Consider the following 19,201-nt stretch of genomic DNA (forward strand, 5'->3'; position numbering starts at 1 on the left):
ATTGCCTTATTTGAAGTCTAGTTTCTATATTCACGATTTTGCTTTGAAAGAACATACACTAACATGGGCTATGAATCTGCATTTCCTCTTGAATACGTTTCCTCATTTTTTCTTTTTCAAATACATGCATAGATAATAAAGTTCAGTTTATTTTTTTTTATTATAGAGTTGTTATACTTCAGGTAGGTTAAACATAATTTTATCTGTCTTCTTTCAAGCGAGTCTGTACATATTTTGTTAATATGCAAGCTACTCTGCAGTTTAATTAGATCTTCCTTGAAATAAGTGACCAAACCCAACACAAACCTGGGATGTATTGTGAAGCACGATGCAGGTGTAGGTAGAAAACCTTGCTTTCTGGATTCTTAACTTCCCCATAATGTGGGAAACTGTCCAGCTGCTGCCTTTGTGGCCCATCACCTTTTGTGAGCTTTGTGTTATGATGGTTTTAATGGATATCAACCCACTGCTCTTGAAGTACCTGTTGGCTGCATTTGACCTTACCTGCTCCAGAATAGGTGCCTTTAGTGCTGAATAAGGAAGGGGAAGAAACTGTATTAGGTACTCAGCATGGTGCTGTCAGCTGAGAATAACTCACCGGCAGGTTACAGAAAGGACAAACTGTGCCACTACGGCAGGCTCACCAGCGCTGGCTCTGTGCAGGGCCAGCTTCACCCTCCTGGGCTTCCAGCTCAGAGCCACGTGGAAAGCACTGTGCTACTTCCAGGAGCTAGTCTGTCTTCCTGGTAGTCTGTCTTCTACAGAGCATGAGCTGTTTCCCTGGCATTACCTCTGATCCAAAGAACTTCCTGCCTCAACTCAGCTGGCTCTCGGCTGCTTCCAGCAGAGCCACTTGACATCTGCACCAGGCTCTGCAGCACCACGTAAAGCCAGAGCCAGTTTGGGCCAGGGCCAGCTAAAGAGCTGCCTTGGAGCCTGCAGGGCAGGGAAGTAGTTCAGTGTGCATGCCCACCTGGCTCCATGTGGGACCGGCCAGAGTGTGGCAAGGCCATGGTGGAGTTGGTCCCCGTAAATTATGCCTAGCCAAAGCTGCTTGCATGTAGAGCTACCAGAGAAGACTTAGTCCCCATTTCTTCTTGCTCCTTCTAATCCGGTGGGCAAAGTGTATCAGCCTCGATTATGCTGGAAAACAGGGAATTGATGCAGAGCCAAGTCAGTGGGTACTGGAGTCTGCAAGTGTGTGATCTGTATTTTCCTTATGCTGTAGTCTGGTATCTATGGATTTGTGTCCAGAGGTGATGCCTGTGTAAGATATTGTTGGCTTTCAGTAATGCAGCACGGTCGGTTGTAAGAACCAAAGCTTTATTCTCTGTCATGTAAAAATGATCCTGTTAGAGTTGAACAAACAAGCAAAACACATAACAGCCTAAAACTCAGAGAAGGATGATAAACTAATTACCTTTTCATGGGTTTATTCACCTTTTCTATATTTTGCTTTCTCCCTGGTTTTCACAGTTTTACCTTCTCACTCCTGCACAAACACAGCATGGAGATGTGAACAATATAAGGGAAACATTCAAACTGAGCAAAACTTCTTTTGATTGGATTAAGGGAAAAAAAATGTTGTGCTTTTCTTGTCTGTTGTTTTTCTTCTGTCATGCTAAAAGTGCTATTCTAACTGATCTGAGCCTTGTTCAAAAAAAAATATTAAGAAAATGCTTAATTTTAATTATGTGAATAGTGTTGTTGAATTTAACGGAAGTTTTATTGAGACCTCATTACAGAATTTAATTTTTAAAAGTGCACCTCTTGGTATGACCTTACAGTATTCTAGTCTGTTCTAATAAGAACTCCATTCCATGCTGGCTTTCATCCTGTCTCATTTAGATACATTTATTACTTACAACTTAATGTAATGAAGAAACTATTTAGACAATAATATGTAGTAGTGTTTTTCAGCCTTTTTTGATTTGTAAAACCTTATGGGTGTGAATCCTTCAAGAAACTACATATATGGAGATTGCTAAAGAGCATATAAGAATTTGCTTTTTCTTTTTTACCTTTTATGGACCCTTTAGAAGCAGTTCACACATTGCTTCTTTAGGGGTGGGACAACAAATTGGAAGTTACTAAACAAAAGCATTATACCTTCTGGGGAGTTGATTTGGACTTTTGTGTTATTTTTTTTCTCCATGAAGACCAGGAGATTCTATTTGATTGTATTCGATTTGGAATACTTTCATGGATATTCCCTTATCTTGTCCATAAATACCATGATGTAGACATCAGTCTTTCCTCATATCTTTGTTTTCTGCTGTGAGCTGCAGGTTGTAAATAGGATCCTGCAAGGGATCAGGCAGAAGCCTGATTGCTGGGGGCATTCTACAGAGGCATCAGATCAAAAGGATCAGATTGTGATTCTTGTATTTCTAACACCTGCTTGTTTTAACCAGACAAAAAATAATTGTTTATTTCTTAGTATGTTATCTGAGTCTATAAATTGTAACAAACTTTTAAAGGCTTTCCTTTTTTTTTTTTTATATATATTATCTTAAAAGATTTTTACATTAGAGAAGCTTGGAGTCTGTGTTTGTGGATTGTATGTATACATATTCCTGGCATTGTGTAAACATTTTCCAAGAACAGAGAATTTCTTTTAACCTGAATTTTTATTTGAAGAACATTCAGCTAATCCTCTGGCTACAAAATTGTTATGTTAAATTATTATAACAGGACTTAATATTTAAGCTTCTTGTTCATGAAGAGCAAGTAGTGACCATTCTCAAGAAGGTATTTCTCCAGTGAGATTGTCCCTGTGAGAAACTGCTCCCTACTACAATTGGGATTCATGAGAATGATGTGGGTGTTGATGAAAATGCTAACTACTTCCAGTGAAAGGACAGCCAAATGAAAGAAGTATTCTTCCCTGTACTCTTTCTTGGGAGCTTTTGAAATGGTTCTGTATGATCAGAATTAATGGCTTGAGTTCTTACTGTGTTTTTATCAGGCCATTTGTTTTGTTCACTTTGGTTTGTGAGTATTTACCCTATTAGAGAGTAAATATTTTGAATACAGTGTGTGAATCTCCTATTAACGAATAACCAGTGAATACTTCTGTATCTTAAGATTTCAAATTGTCACTCGTAAAAGTTTATTTTCTGCTATAGGTCGGGAACACCACAATTAGCTGTTGTATTAGAAGTGATTGTGTACACTTTTTATAAAATCCCTTGTGTTTTGATTAATTTTTCATGTTGTATGTGGATTTCCCCTTAGTGGACTGTTTTCTTCAGGTGTTACTTACAAGAACTGAATTAAGAACTGTCTGCTTTTACTTTTCAAAGGTACTGCAACAGCCACCTGCAGGTACTTGGCTTTATACCGAAAAAGGAGAGGAAGAAAAAGAATGATCCCATAGAGGAGGTAAAGGTCAGGCATCAGATGGATACTATGGCCTTCAGTCTGACAGTGCCCACCTTGGCCTTGAAGATGCCCAATGGGCTGGATGGGATGTCCCTCTCCCCTCCCGGGGCTAGGCTTCCTCTCCACTACCTGGAGGCAGAACTAGAAGACCCCTTTGCTTTCAACGAGGAGGATGATGACCTAAAGAAAGGGGCAACGGTGAGGAAAAAGTTGCAGAGCAAGTTGGCTCAAAACCGGCAGCGCCAGAGAGAGACAGAGATTTTAAAAGTTCGCCAAGAGCACTTTAGCCCCCTTCCTGCACCTTTGCAGCAGCAGCCTCTGCAGCAGCAGCACTCCCATCTGCCACCTTCATCAGCTTCGTTAAAGCCGACAGGGCTACCGCAGGGCTTAGTCTGCAAGTCACCTCAACCTCCGAACACCAGCCTACCAATGCAGGGAGTGGCACCCACCACACACACTATAGCACAAGCCCGGCAGTTGTCTAACAAGAGACCTCTGCCCCTCCTGCCACCTGCTAGGGCTCCGGTCACGGACCCTCCGAGGACTGATCGGGTCCTAATGAAAGCCACAGCCTTCTCTCCGCACTCATCCTGCATGAGCCGGCTACAGAGACTGGTGAAACTGTGCACTCGAAAACAGCAGCTGGACACTGATCTGTTTCCACATCTAGGTGGGTAGATAATAAATGCACTGCCTCTCTTTTTTTTTTTTTAACCTGAGACCAGAACACAAAAGAGGAATGTCTCCATAGCTCCGTCCTGCTTGCACGTGTGGTCCTTATGAAAGAAACCTGAACTCTTGATGTTTTCTTTAGCCCTGCTCTCTATGAAGGGAATGTCTGGACCTATCATATATGATTTATGACATTTTTATTGTTTATTCTTCTTAATGTCCCATTAACCATTTGAGAAATCAAGCTGAGGTATAGAAGAACATTGCTTAATCACATAGGCACTGTATGGACGGTTTGCAACTGCAGTAGTAAAGGTGTAGTGCAAACTGTACCTACATGAGTAGGCAAGGTTAGATTGAATGTTAAATATATGACAAGTGCAGATTACAAAATAAGTGCAAGTGAAAGTTTGGAGATTGGCCCATCATTCTGTGCAGATGTAAATTTCTGGTTAACGTGGCTAGGAAAATTGGAGCACAAGAGAGTTTTTCATGACTGGGCCTGTTCATATGTGGAACTTGGCTAACAAAAGCCCAAGGCTGTCTTTGTGCCAGGCAGGAAAGCAGTGCCGTTATACAGGTAATTAGAGAGGTGGAGACTTGTCTGCATATCAGTGCAGAAATAGTCTCCTCCTTCCTTATTATCTAGAAACCATGCTAATCAATTGCTGCTTGCAAAAATGTAAGTGGAAATAGCCAACCTGCTGCTATGGCTGTAGTGCTCTATGAAGCTTCTAAAAAGGCAGCAGACCTTAGGGCTTATTTGTCTGTTTATGAATGCAGACTTAGGTACACCTAGCAGCCCTTGCATCTCCCTCACTCTCCAAAGTTACCGTACTTTTCTGCTTAGTTTTAGGTTGTATTTTCCAAACAAGTTAAATGCTGATAGGAAAAAGGGAAATAGAGGTCAGTGTGTGATATTAGAGCAGGAATGCCATTTATGATGTGTTTGTGGGTGTTGATATATTTTTTTTTAAGACTTCAAAAAAATTGGAAGTACTTCATATAATATCTTATTTCATTGCAAACATCTGTAATTTTTGCCATTTCAATTAACCTTTTTTAATTTGCAGTTAAGATCTGCACTTTGGCACTCAAGGGATAGCTTGACTATTTGTTTAGAAGATAATTAGCATCCCATAGCATTCTCTAAAGGACATTGTTCTTCAGAAATCCTGTTTGATGGCCCTCTGTGTAATGCAGGTCTTCTGCGGAATGGCAACTCTAGAGGCGCTTTCAAGTGTCACAGACCCAAATAGCTTGAAAAGTGACCTGTGTCTTGAGAAAGATCACTTTCTGTGTTTAATGTTTTACGTTATCAAGTGATGTTTGCACTGAAGGGAATATGTTTTCCAAAAAAAAAAGAGGCTTAGTAGAAAAATGGATTAGACCTAAAAATGTAGAGTTATGCAAATACCATGCTACAATAAATGTGAAAATGAATATATACACTTGGAAGACTTCATATCTGGCAAAGTAACAGAATTCATGTATTAAACAAGGCAGACCAGGAAAATGTATGTGTTACTTCTTCACAATATGCCTTAATATTAAAGAGTAGTTAGGCAGTTCAGAAAATTTTAGGATTTGTTTAATGATGGAGTAGCACTAGAGATGGCTGCACAGAATCTTTAAAGAGATGCACTCAGTTTTATGTGTACTTTCTATTAGAGGCATGTTACTGGATATTAATGTAGCTGCAGTCCTCAGTGTAAGTATTGCTGAGTCTGGATTAGATTTTATTCCTTCATTTCTGCAGTGCCCATTGGAAGCAAAAGAACCCAACCTCTGATTTTTGTTTTTAAACTTCGGGTAAATGATTTATTAGATGGTATCTATTGTGCACAGTCTTTATCCACTGATGAAGTTTTTTTCCCTTCCTTTATGAATGGGGGTAGAGTAGAAAACAATTAAGTTGCTAGTATAATTCTAGCATTTTATCAAATGTGTTGAAATAATTTAGTTCATATGCATATCTTAAAAATAATAAAAAAAAAAAGAATTAAGAAGGTATTTTCAGGATGCTGATATTACTGAAAAATAGGGTTTCTGATATTTCTGATTAGTGTTAGTGTTGCTTCTAAATGTCTCAATGCTGGAGGGGCTCCTGATGATTGTATTCCAAATGTGTATGTATGTCTCTTAACTTGGAAAGTGGGCAACCAAGTACTGATGTGTTTCCCAAACTGAAAGCATCTGACTTCAGAATCATCTCAGATATAGTTGTTTGGTTTATTTTCAGCAAAAATTCTTCTTAATTCTGTCCAACTTGCTGCTCCGTTTTAAAGGAGCACACAAGGAAGTGAAAAAGCAATAACGATGGCTTGTAAAAGTGGCTACAGGATTTTTATCCCACCAACGGCAAGAGATTGCCATGAGTATGATTGGATGTGGGGGAGAGAGAGTAGGAAAAAATGTAAAAGATGATGCTTCAGCTGAAATTTTTCACCTGAGAACTTAACAGGAAAGCCAGAAACAGAGTCCAGTTAGTTTGTCTAACAGAGGTTGCTGGTGCATACAATGAGTTGATCCTACTGTATCATCATTAAGCCAAAGCATGCTGCTCTGTAAAAGTGCCTGAGTGTTCACATACCTTTGTAGTTCTCTTTTCCTGCTAATATATGCATTTGCAGGCAATTACAAAGACTGAGCAGAGGAATGTCCTGCGTAGCTCCTTATCTCTCTCTGTCCATGCTGCTGTCTTACAGTTTTCCTATTCTCTGCATGTTTTGGCACAGAGCAGTGGTCAGAATATAAACAGAAATGGAATTGACCTATTTAGATCATATAGCGTTAAAAATTACCAGGCAGTCAGTTCTTTGTGGCAGGGACTTCTCTTACCTCATCTCTAAAGATTTCATGTGCTTGGTACAGAAACTGTAATATTTTCTGTAGGTAAGAAAGCTAGTGATTTTGCTTTCACTGTTTATGGATAAAAAGGCCAATAAGAATTTTAAATGGAAGACTCAAATTTGGAAAAAAAAAAAATCAGTGCATGCTATTTGCATACCACAATGAAGCTGCTACAATAACTTTCCAGTGTAATTGACAAAGTTATATATTTAATCAAGCATAATTTTGCTTGCATCTATACTACACGTTTGTCCTTTGTGCTGTGGGTTGCTCAGAGAGTTGTGTGAGGTGGATACACTTTTCACCCAGCTTTCATGTTTTCAATTCTCTTAGGGCTGGATTGGTCTGAAGACAGTGGAGAGGAGTTCGAGGATTCAGAGCAAGCCTCCCCTTACCAGGTCGCATGGTCTATCCGAGAAAGCCTCGGCTATGAAAGACATGAGTGAGTATGATTCTTCAGTATTCATGTTGGCCTTGATGCAGTAAATCATGTAAATGTGAGCTTTACTTTATGTGGAGGCACTGGACCCTAAGCACTCATTTAAGTGCTTTGCTGAAACAAAGGATTGTTTGAATCATTTGTTTGCAAGAGCTGCAAAACAGCTTTCCACCTTGTTTGTAAGACCTACAAAACAGCTTTCCACCTTCAGTCCCAGCTTTCACCTAACTTAGAGACCTTTATGCAGTCTGCTATTAGAAGGATACACCAGGAAAGAATTTCAAGGTTATTTGCCTAAATTTAATTGAGTTTAGTGAAGTTTATTCATGAACTTGTGTGCCTTGCTGAGTAGAGATATTTCCTGAATTGTAACCAAGTGGAGGGAGTCGTGTGTGGTTTGTAGTAAACCTGCTGCATTTTACTTGTTACTCCTTATGGTAATTGCGTAGGATATTTGCTTTAATGTGTCTTTTTAAAGGGCATAGTATTTCTTTTATTAATTAAAAAGTGTTGAATAAACCTTTGTCAAATAGTTTGGAGCACGCAAGGAAGTGTTGTGACTGAAGGGATAAACAGAGCAGGTATTAGCAGCTGATGCGGAAAGGCTTGCAGTGTTCTAATTATTCTGATAAACCATGAGTCTGGACTTAAACCAGGATATGATAATTCATATCTCTATTAATGTAAATTTTAAGGTGCAAAGTTAAAGCAAAGCATCCCAAGCATGGTATTGTAAAGAAACTGGTAACAAAAGGTAATTGGGGTCTCAGTAAGGTTTGACTGTCGTTTCTATAACAGGGTTCTCTTTCACTGTGTGAATGGACTTTCTGATACTACAGCTCTCTTCCATTTGTTGAATCTTTAAATATCACAGTTAAGTAACATTTAACATCATTATTCTCATGATTAACTGGAAATCCTGAAACTCACCAGAACTTCTAACCATCTCTAAAGATTGTCCACAAGGTGAACAAGAGAGCTGTATCTCAGTTAACAAGACAGGTACCAAGATAGTAGTAACTACTGAGAGCCTTTAGCGAATCAAAGCTTAGTAGCAGGGTGTAGATCTTTACTTTCCTTTTTTAAAAGAAAGGATTTCTGCAGTTATGAAAAACCACTGGTTTTAGGGAATCAGTAGTCAGAGAGTGAACTTCCACAAATATTATTTTTACTTAAAAGGTAGCTTTTGAACTAAAATGTTTTGGGAAAATACGAACAAACTTTCAGTTCATCTTTTAAATCACAGATAATTTTCAAAGCAGATATATCTATCAAATGACTCCCTTACACTCTTTTCTCTTTGACATTTGATCTGGTTCTTCCATAGATCCCTCTTTTTTCATCAACTTCTAAAGGTCATCTGTGTATGTTTTGTCTTCTGTTTGTCTTAACTTCCTTTGAATTCTTCCTTGTTTTCACATACTGATACCTTGTCTTGACATTTTCTGTTCCATTCTAGCATTTTATGCACTTCAATTAAATGCTTTATTAACCGATCACTATGGATATATTTTTGTATAGTACCAGCTGCTTTTGTACTTCAATCAGTCTGCCCAGTATTAGCTCTTCAGCAGCTTTCCTAATTTTATTTATGAATAAACACAGACATGCTCACTTGACACCAGCCTTTTAAAACTTTTATTTCTATTCTACAAGCTTCTGTAGAGGATGTTATTACCTGAACTATTTTACTTCAACATTTTTGCACTATAGTCTGTCTGCTGCTGAAGATGAATTAGTTCAAACTATTTCTTTGGATATTTACTTACTGTTTTCCATAGCAAAGCTGGTTAAAAGATAGTTGTTTCTTCATTTGTGTCTGCTCTTGTGGTCCTTTTCCATTTGACTCCGCGGAAGATAGCAGGAGGAATGCTTCTCAGAGCAGATTAGAAGAAGAAAGCGAACAGCTCATTTCTGCATTATCGGACAGCTTGTTTTCAGCATTTCTGGTTGGCTGATAATGGGCAGAATCCTCTGACTTCTTGTTGGACTTCTTATGCAATACTATAGTGGCTCCTAAACTCTCAGAAAATCACTGGATTGGTTTAAAATTAATGTTTAAACAAACAGCAATACATTTTGAGTATGCTTGCCTTCTGACCCTTTTAATCTATAAAAGTCATACTGTTGCCATCATCTGTGGAAACACAGGCCAAATGTTTGCTTTCGTTATTCTTTCCTCCAATATTTTATTTTTTAAAAAGGGTTCCAGCGGAGGCAGGGCTCCACGTGGCAGCACTTGGAGGCATGCGCGGGTGTTTCAGTGGGAGCGACAGTGCGGGGCTGGCCGCAGGCAGCGAGCTGGTGGGGACACTGTCATCGGTGGGGGAATGAGACTTGTTCCCTGCAGCCAGAGAGGAGGGTGCCCCCCAGGTGATTCCAGCACGGGGTCTTGTAGCTTAGAAAGTACTGGAAAACAAACAGCTTTAAAGGAGAGCCTGCTCTAGTGCTCCCCTGACGGCGCTGTCGCTGTGCCCGCCTGCTCGCTCTACCCTTTTGCTAAGTTGTGCTGCCTTTGTTTTCTTCATGAAATCAGCAAGAATTCCCTTGATGATTACACACGACAGCCTTAAAGGGAAGGGTTGTGAAGAAGCTTTTTGGATTATTTATCAGATCATTTGGATGCATTTTCAGTTTTCTTTTAAAAAATGAAATGCCACACGTTAAATTGTACTTCAAAAATTATATAGGCACCTTAAGAGAATAGGCTAAATAGAAGTTGGTAAACTTGTTTATAAACAGACAGCAGTAAAAAGTATCTTTCGGTTTCAATACTTGCCTAGGATTAAAAAAAAAAAGTGTCATTGTGCTATTTTTAGGTCTCTTTGAACCTGCAAATAAATATGTTTTGGTTAACCTAACTGGCCTGGAAACAAAATTCAGAATAGGTTTTTAGAAGCTGTTAGCCTTGAAATAAATCATTGTTTGTTGCAAGCATGACTTTTTTTCTGTCTTGTATATATATCTTAATCTTGCTTTTTAAAATGATCTCATAAATTTCAGTTCAAAATGCATTAAAATACCGTGACTTCTGTCTATTTCAATGGGAGTCAGGTCAGAGATCTCAAATTTGCATTAAAAAACACTTTTCTCTCAAAAAAGGAAACACTTTTTTCCTAAGGAATATTCCTTTCTTAATTACAAATTAACTTTTATAACCATATTTTAAATTAATATGTCTGCAAAGTTCTTTAAGTAATTTGTCCTAGAGCAGATAGCAAAACATTTAAGACCCTAGACCTACCTATGTGTAACTGACCCCATCCATATTTTTGCTTTCTTTTAGTACATTAAAAGAAGGAAAATCTTTATTAAATAGTACATAATTTAACTTTTCTAATCAGGCTGTGGGTGTTTTTTCTTTTTTCTTTTTTTTTTCCCAGTAGGCATTATTTCCTAAGAGAGCTTAAAAGTGTATTTTCTTTTCTTCTTCAATATTTTAAATATTGCATACATTAAATACTTTTAACAGGTTATGTTTACTGCTTAGCATTTTATTCCAGAGGTTAATTACTTGCAATTTACGTTTCTTGAAAATAATCTGTAATCTGTTTTAACAGGCAAAATACATCATATGGTTGGCTTTACATAAAACCTTTAAAAATGTGTGTTTATGCCAAGGCAGTGTTTGCTCACGTGGAGTTTTTGTGGGCAGTCTTTGTGAAGACGGATGCCTTTTTTAAATCGTCTCTTAAATTTAGCCTGCATGTGTATGGAATAAGATTTTCCACAAAGGAAAGTAGGTCTTAGTCATATTGCCTTTCAGGGACAGCTGTTTTGTCTGCTTTTCTGGATCTTAGTTTATTTACTAAATATCGCAGCTGGTATTTTGCATCCTTCTGCTATCAGCCAGTTGTGGTCTGCCTTGCCGTGTGCAGGTTTGGGTGTCAGTTCACTCAGTCACACCAGCCAAGCCCTGCAGTATGAACCTTATTAGGATTGGATTTGTTTCGTTTGTTTGGATTTGTTTTCTCGCCCCTGCCCTTCCGTTGTTTTACAGGTGGGAAAGTTAACAAAACGTTCCTCATTTCTATAACGAAAAACTTAAAGGAAAACTGAACAAAGTCTGCCTCGCTTAGCCTCAGCTCACTCTGTTGCTCTGGGAACAAGAGCATCCTTGTGCAAACGAGTGCTTGGTGTGTAGGACTGCTTGGCAGCTTCAGGGAACCTATTGTTTTAACAAGTCCCGGTGATAATTTCATTCTTTTTGGTGATTTTTTTTTTACGAACATGTTGACATGGTTTTGATAGCCTTGTTGGTATGTGCCTGGACATTCAGAAAGCCAAGATAAATGGGAAAAGGCTTTCTGAAGCAAACAAAGAGTGGGATCAGTCCTCCTTCTGATCATTGCTTAGTACTGGTCTGATTTTTTCCTCAGTGACTTTGGAATTAAACATTAATTTCTTCTCTGTGGCTGTAGGATAACTCAAGTTTAACCTTGGAGCAAGGGGGAAGCTGCATCAACTGTCTTAAAATCGCCTTAGAAAGTAATCACTGGTACTTAAATCACTCTCCCCCCACTTTTTTTTTTTTTTTTAACCGTCTCAGAAACAGTTTGGCGGAATCATGGGGACTTTGGTCCCATGTGGGTGTTGTCCCCTACATCATTTTTGCAGTTGACTGTGACAGGACTGGGATATCAGTCCAGGTTCATTTGACTATGAAAGTTGCAGGGTTGAGTTTGGATGATAAAAATCAAGAGATGCTTTCTGAACACTTCTGAAGAAGAAGGCTGAAATAACTCCATTACAGCTGTGGGCATGTCATTGGTATATATCTAGTGCAAGAGGGAGAGAGTGTGTAGAGCCTCATGCTGGCTGTATGAGTGTATTTTGGTTTAGAAAGGAAAACACTGCCTGGCGCAAAGTAAGAGAAATTGGAAAAGGTAAAGGTCAGCAGTTTTGGTACTTGTTAGAATTTGACTATCTTCTCCACATGACCTTTCTTCAATAAATTTCCGCTACATAGTTCCCCACCCTTGTCTTCTCCATTAATTGCACTTTGATTTAAGAGTTTGTCTCATTTGCTGAGACATTTACAGTAAATAAAGGTTAACAGTATAGATTTTTTTTTTTGAACAGCAGGCTCCAGACATTTAAATGTGTCAGAATTGATGATAAATTGATGTAATCTCTAATAATGACATACTAAGAAGGGTAAGTACCTTTAGAATTAAAAAAGGATCTTGTTCTTACCCTTTCTAGAGCATCCCTGCCTGATACCAGCCTTTGTATGTCTGTGGGACTAGAAGATGGACACCAACTTAAAGTTCTATTAAACTGACAAATTTACTTCCTTAAAAAAAATATGCTTAAAGCCCATTTGTTTTTATTTTCCCTCCTCTAGGTCCGATGATGACAATGCAGATGACAGGAGTTCCAGGGTGACCAGACTTTGCACTTACTTTCAGCAGAAATACAAGCACCTCTGCCGCCTGGAGCGGGCAGAATCCCGTCAGAAGAAATGCCGGCACACACTCCGGAAAGCCTTGCTGCAGGCGGCCAGCAGAGAGCCGGAGCGTGCTGGGCAACTGATACAAGAGCTCCGGAGAGCGACCTGTGCTCGTACCAGGTTAGACCTTCCTCTGCAACTGCAGTAACCCAGGGTCAGGGCAGGGTGAAGATGGGCAGAGTATCTAGCAGCTGCAGCTGAAATGCTGAACTGTGAAACTGGTAGGCATGCACAAGGCAGAACAGCCATGGCATATAAATGTCTGCCTGCAGGGTAAAATAAACGTGGCATACAGTATTTTCCATGCAGACAGGCATTTTTCAGCTTTTTGTTCTAAAATGTGGATCATTTGTTCAGTTGTAGCTGGGCCTGACTTGTGAAATGTCATGAGAGAAGTTAGTGGCCCGCAAAAATTTATTGTTGTTAGTTAATCTATGTATTTTGGCTAGCTACAAATATCTGGTACTTTAATAAGTCCAGTTCTTTAGAGCGTGACCAGTCTGGTTCTTTAGTTCCCTGCTTCAATAGATTTCTTTTTTCAGACAGCATTGTTTTTTTGTGTTTGTTTTTGTTGTTTTTTTTTAAAGTCAGTATCTCCTCTTAATTCTCTTCCCAGCAAATCAAACTTAAGCTGATGCTTTTTGTTAGATTTAACTCAATCTAACATTAAATGAAACTCGGCAACAAAATAAATATCTTCTAACAACTCTGAAGGTTACCTTCTGTGGGAATTCTTTCTAGATAATGTCAACATCCCTCCAGCTCTCAGCGTACTGAGAGTTGGTTGATTCATATGTGTACAGAGACAGAGTAAGTCTGAACTCTGGTGTTATGTCTTGGGTGCCAGCAGTTTCCTTTGTTTTTCTGGTTTTGCTTTACAGAGTGTGTGACTATGGGGGTGGGGAGAGCTGACATGAGAGGCAGGCAGGGTGCTGAGAGTATATTCTTATCATGGGATGCTCTCGTTCCTGAACAATGGGCTGTAGTTTGTGGCAAGTGGAGGGTTTATTGCTGGGGAAGTGGAGTGATGCTGGGAGAGCTGCTCAGAGGTGTAATGTAGAGGTACATGACTAGTTTATGAAGATGCATAAAAGTCTCCAAACTTAACCTACAGTAAAAACCTTGCCATAACTGACAACGCTTGCTGGGTTTTTCATTATTAAGGCCTTTTATCGCACAAAAGATTAAATTGTTCTGGGTAGACTAGCAAAGCCAGGTATGTCTGTCATCACTGCTCTGGTTGAATTAAGTAACCACAGTCTTTTCAGTTATGAAATGTTTCACAGGGGTAATATTGCTAACTAAAACTTTGCTCAGTTAAAGTGCAGTTGATGACAGTAAAGGCTGAATGAAAACAGTCAGGCTACAGACAGCTTTTTGTCAACCTAGAAAACAGCGTGTACAGAGGTGAAATTCAGCCCTGGAACCGCCAGCTTTATCTACATGAAGGTGACAAATGCCTTGAGAGCAGGCTAACACCAAGCGAGCTGTGTAACGCTTGCAGTACTCATCCACACTGCTGACTGGTCGCCTGCTTGCAGTTCAGGCTCAAAGCACTGAGGCTGTGCTGAAGAAACGCTCAGCTCCGGGCACCTGCTGGTGGATTGGGCTGTAGCACATTGATGGAGGAGAGCTTTTACCCATGTTGAGCACGCTCAGGCTCTGCCACTCCAGAGCTCAGTCTGAGTTTGTCTGAGCACATGCTTGCATGTAAGCTCTGGGGATGCTCGGCATGTTTTGATTTATGAACAGGCTTGAAAGTGCACTCGACTGCCTGAGTGGGCATACCCAATACATCGTATTCTGAAGGTTGACCTTATTTTAAGGGTCGCCTATGGTGACACCTACTGCTGTTCTGGACTCTGTTGCAGGGTATAGTAGTATTTACATGGTAGCAGCACATAGCACCTCTCATTACAATTAATGTCCCATGAAATAAACAATAATCCCGTTAACTGCATCATACCTTCACCTGTCATTGACATCTATTCTGTATCCCTGTTCAGAGTGTGGTAGTAGTGTGCACCCATCTGGATCATGACATACACACACGTGTGCTATAAGTTTCATTCTACTGTGCCACAGTCAGTGGAATAGTCATGCTAAATTACCATCTGAGGCTGCGTTTTTGACTTCAAACTCTTTTATGCTTTTGTTTCAGCACAAGCCAAGCGAGGCAGAGAGATGCAGAACCGACAACCTGTAGTGGGACTTCGAAGGGAGAACAGTGCACTAACAAGGCCCTTCCATTCACCAGGCATTGTTTTCAGCGTATCCTCTTAACTAAGTTTGAGAGTTGTATTCAGGGGTGGAATCAGTCCTGTCCTATGCACGAGGCCCACAGAAAGGAGGAGGCACACTAGATATGAGGTTTGAGTCTGAGGGCTATAAACAGGCTTGCCTCTGACCTGGAATACCTAAGAATTCTGCAGACTTTGTCTTTTTATAGATGAATACTTGTTGGAGGTTTTTGTTGTAGTAATTCCTTTTGTTTGGTGTTTTTGTTTTTGGTATTTTAAGTGACTAGTGCTTATCTGTTCCAGTTGCCATCAGACAGCAGCACCTTTTCAGTTTTTAGGTTACAAATGCCTTGTTTTTCTTGGTTGATTTTTGCAGGTCTTAAAAAAAAAAAAATTGTCTGCAGAATAGTTCAAAAACCTCTCTGAGAGAGTATCATGGTGTGCAGCTGTGTTGGGGATTTTCCTTGTGATTTAGAATTTTATTTTATTTTATTTCTAAGGTCAAGAGGTCTTGTTTGTGGGTGTATGTAGTGTAGAGAAGTCAAGAATACTCAATTTTGCATTCATTCCCATTTTGTTCCCTCTGCACTTTCTTCACTAAGAAGAAATTTCCAATTTCCTCTCCTAAAATTAGGAAGCTTTTGGTTCTGGCCCTTCTGTCAAAGTCTGCAATCCAGACTGCCTTCTCCAGGCATTTTCCATTTTCTTTGTCCTTTCTTTTTTGCATTTTAACATTTTCTGAACATACATAGTGATGCTGAGGTTAGAATCAGTCTGAGAACTGTTCCAAGGTGGAAAGAATACTTCTAATGTTTGAAAAAACACAATGAAGTATCTGTTTGATTTGCTTTAAGACGAGAAACATTTTTATTCCTGCAGGGGATTTTTCTGAAGGAAATCTCAGCAAGCTTACGTTTAGATTTACTTGACCTTTCTGTCTGATTGCACATCTTTTTTCAGAGTAGCGGGAAGAATCTTGAAACTTCTTTGTCTGTGCTCTAAAGATAAATGCCAAGAATGTACCTCAAAAGATTGAATTAAGAAATAGTCTTTCTTTAATGTTTCAGTAAGGATTGTCATTAGTCTGTAAGGAAATAGTCCTGTTGACTACACTGCTTCAACTGGTACTATTGATCTATTGATTAAGACTCCAGGAAAAGGCTTCTTTTTGCTAAGAACTCATTAGTGAAATAGCTGCTTCCATAAAACTATCTCAATATATAATAAAATCATTAGTGATTCTGCATGAATGCAGTTTTTCACTTTAAAAGTTGGGTTTGAGCCTTACCTAGCTTTGAACTTGAATAACAAAGTTAAGATACTCATTAAAAATAGCATCTATGGACAGATAGAGTTGAAGGCTCTGATCTTTATCAGATTGATAAATCAAAGGGCGTTTCTCCATCGTTGCCTTGTGTGTTATTCCTGATGCAGAAATGCACAGATATCTTATTGAACCGTTCTCAGCAGCTCTTCTCAAGTTGCACAGCCAAGTTTGCAGATGGTCAACAGTGCTCTGTGCCAGTTTTTGACATTACACATCAGACACCTCTGTGTGAAGAACATGCCAAAAAAATGGTAAGAACAAAACCAAAAATGTAATTATTTCTTTGTATTGGGTGAACTCTTGCCTGACAGACAGCAAGTTTACAAACTTAGGAGTTCATTCCCTTTTATTTTCTTAAGAGGATAAGACATTCCCAACTAGTGTAAAGTATGCTGTAAAAATCTTTTATATACTTTTGATGATATAATAAAGTCCACATGAGAATATCCTTCACTGAAAGATATTTGACTCCTCTCCTGAATCAAGAAATAAGAAATCTTTGTGAGAGATCCTGTGGTCATTTTATGTGGACTGATTCCTGGCTCTTGGATCTGAACGTAGCATGAGTGTGTTATGGTCAGAGCACCACTTCTCAAACAACATTACTACACAGGGCCCAAAATATTTTCTAGAAGAAATGTAGATAACAATTACAAGAATAAAGATAATGGTTTTGCTTCTTCATTTACCTTTTGGTGACTAGAAAAGTTTTCTTTGATCCCCTTCAGGGGTCTGTGCATCCCAGAGGAAAAGCAGTGGCCTACAACAAGTTGAGAGAATACACAAATTAAGATGATGTCCTCTACTCACCTTTTATGCTCTCAGTCTTCCTGAACAAAATTTTTCAGATAATTCACACGCTCACTCCTGTCTTGCCTTTTCTTCAAGGCAGTAGGCATAAAACTGCCCTTTTCATTTGTTCTATTTTTGGATTGCATTTTTTTTGTTTGTTTGTTGATGGTTTTTGGCCCCTAATCTCCAATAATAGTGAATTATTGAGTTTTCTGGGTTAAAATGTGAGGGCTTCTGCTGCACAAAAAGGTTTGTATGGGCTGGTTCCCCCTCTCCCAGGCAATCTTTATTGAGTCTCTCAAGACTTACTTCTGCAGCAGATAAAATCCTCTGCCATTCCTAGTATAATGGCAACTGAAAATTAATGTTGTTTTGTTTCATTTTGTAATCGGCCAGGGGGTTGCTCTTCAAAAGCAACGAGGCTTCAGTTGCTCACCCGCACCCTTTACAAGTCCCTAGCCCTAGTGTGGTGTCCCTCTTTTATGGCAGTGGGTGCTTCAGGATGGTGGCTTCAGCTGCTACACACTAACCCCAGTATTGTCACCTCACCACAGGAATGCTCCCAAAGGTTACAGTTTTTGCTCTATTTGGTTAGGGTTTGCTATGATGATTTTGTTAAGTGACATTACACACTATTTACCATACCTCATGTTTTGGTCTATGTGATTTTTGCCATTGGGATCAGTGAGGAAGGAAACAGTTTATTTTGTGTATCTTGCCTGGGTTTAATTTAGCAATCTCTCTTGCATTATGTGTAAATGTATGTGGAACGACCGGGGCAAGGAAGGTAATATTTGTTCTTAATTTTCTCCCGTTGCTATTGTTTTATTCCCAAAGGACAATTTCTTGAGAGGGGACAGCTCCCGTAAAGTTCAGCACCAGCAGCAGAGGAAACCCAGGAAAAAAACAAAGCCACCTGCACTTACCAAAAAACATAAGAAGAAGAGAAGGCGAGGCCCACGCCGGCCCCAGAAACCTATTCCTCCTGCAGTGCCCCAAGGGAACCTCACCATGCCTGCCAGTGTCTCACTGCCAGTAGAGATGCCCCACATACGGTCAGTGGCAGCCCTGTCCCACTCTGCTCACTGCTAGCTCGAACGCTGTAAAGGAGCTTAGAAAGGTGTGATGTTGCTGTGCTGATCAGCATCTGGAGCAGTGAGATGCTTCAGGACTAGAAACTACATCTCCATGTGACTGTTGAAAAAATCTTAGAGTGGGTAATTTTAGATCTGAACAAATGTTAAATTTGATGGATACAGTACCTTGCTTCTAATGCCACATCTTGTGTATTTAATCGGTAGACTAAGTGTAAACTTCCTAAAAGCATTTTTTTCTAGATGCTTTTTTTTTTTAATTATATGGGGAAACATCTGTTATAGTTGGCTATGCATTCATAGTTTTCATTTGGAGGAATCAAAGTTGAGAACCAAGGACTAATGGTACTTTCTGTACAGGAGCCCCTCCACCCCAGAGCTGAGTGCCGATGAGCTGCCTGATGATATCGCCAATGAAATTACAGACATTCCACATGACTTGGAATTGAATCAGGAGGACTTCTCTGATGTCCTGCCACGGCTGCCTGATGACTTGCAAGATTTTGATTTCTTTGAAGGTACCATTTTATTTTAGTTTATTCTATACTAGTGCGAACACAGTCTGTGAACTGAAGAAGCAAGTATTTCTGAAACGTATGTTTTGAGGGATTGCTTGCTTTCCCAGAAAGGTAATAACTTCTAGACAAGGGAGAATGCATCTGCCTTATTGTTTGTTTGTGAGCTCTGAAATAAACCAGACTTTAAAAAGGCTGGTGTGTGTAGTTCACTGCTTGCTTTTACAATTACTGCTCTGTAAATCCTAATTGGTTTAGCTTTTTAATAATTCATTTTGCATTTTTATTGCCTGTCAGCCTTGCAGTTTAATCAAGCATATTCACAGTAATGGCATCTTTCTGCCATTGAGTGGGGCTGGAATCACAGTCAATGTTGGCCTTTTATCAAAGGAGAAGCGAGTGAAAATAAAGTCTTTAAATGCATTTTTGAAAC

The 19,201-nt window shown here is 39.4% G+C and overlaps 1 protein-coding gene across 7 annotated transcripts in view; it reads left to right on the top strand.

The window, feature by feature from the left end:
• INO80D (INO80 complex subunit D) overlaps nt 1-19,201 on the top strand; it is a 45,478-nt gene that overhangs the window by 12,563 nt on the left and 13,714 nt on the right. For all 7 annotated transcript variants that reach the window (XM_080600354.1, XM_080600358.1, XM_080600360.1 and 4 more), the window contains 7 exons: nt 3,306-4,054; nt 7,243-7,351; nt 12,696-12,920; nt 14,962-15,071; nt 16,485-16,618; nt 17,997-18,214; nt 18,614-18,771. In XM_080600354.1, the coding sequence (XP_080456480.1) occupies nt 3,306-4,054; nt 7,243-7,351; nt 12,696-12,920; nt 14,962-15,071; nt 16,485-16,618; nt 17,997-18,214; nt 18,614-18,771 (1,703 nt within the window). The remainder of the gene's footprint in view (nt 1-3,305; nt 4,055-7,242; nt 7,352-12,695; nt 12,921-14,961; nt 15,072-16,484; nt 16,619-17,996; nt 18,215-18,613; nt 18,772-19,201) is intronic.

Source organism: Anser brachyrhynchus (assembly GCF_964034855.1).
Source record: "Anser brachyrhynchus genome assembly, chromosome: 7".
Taxonomy (NCBI): domain Eukaryota; kingdom Metazoa; phylum Chordata; class Aves; order Anseriformes; family Anatidae; genus Anser; species Anser brachyrhynchus.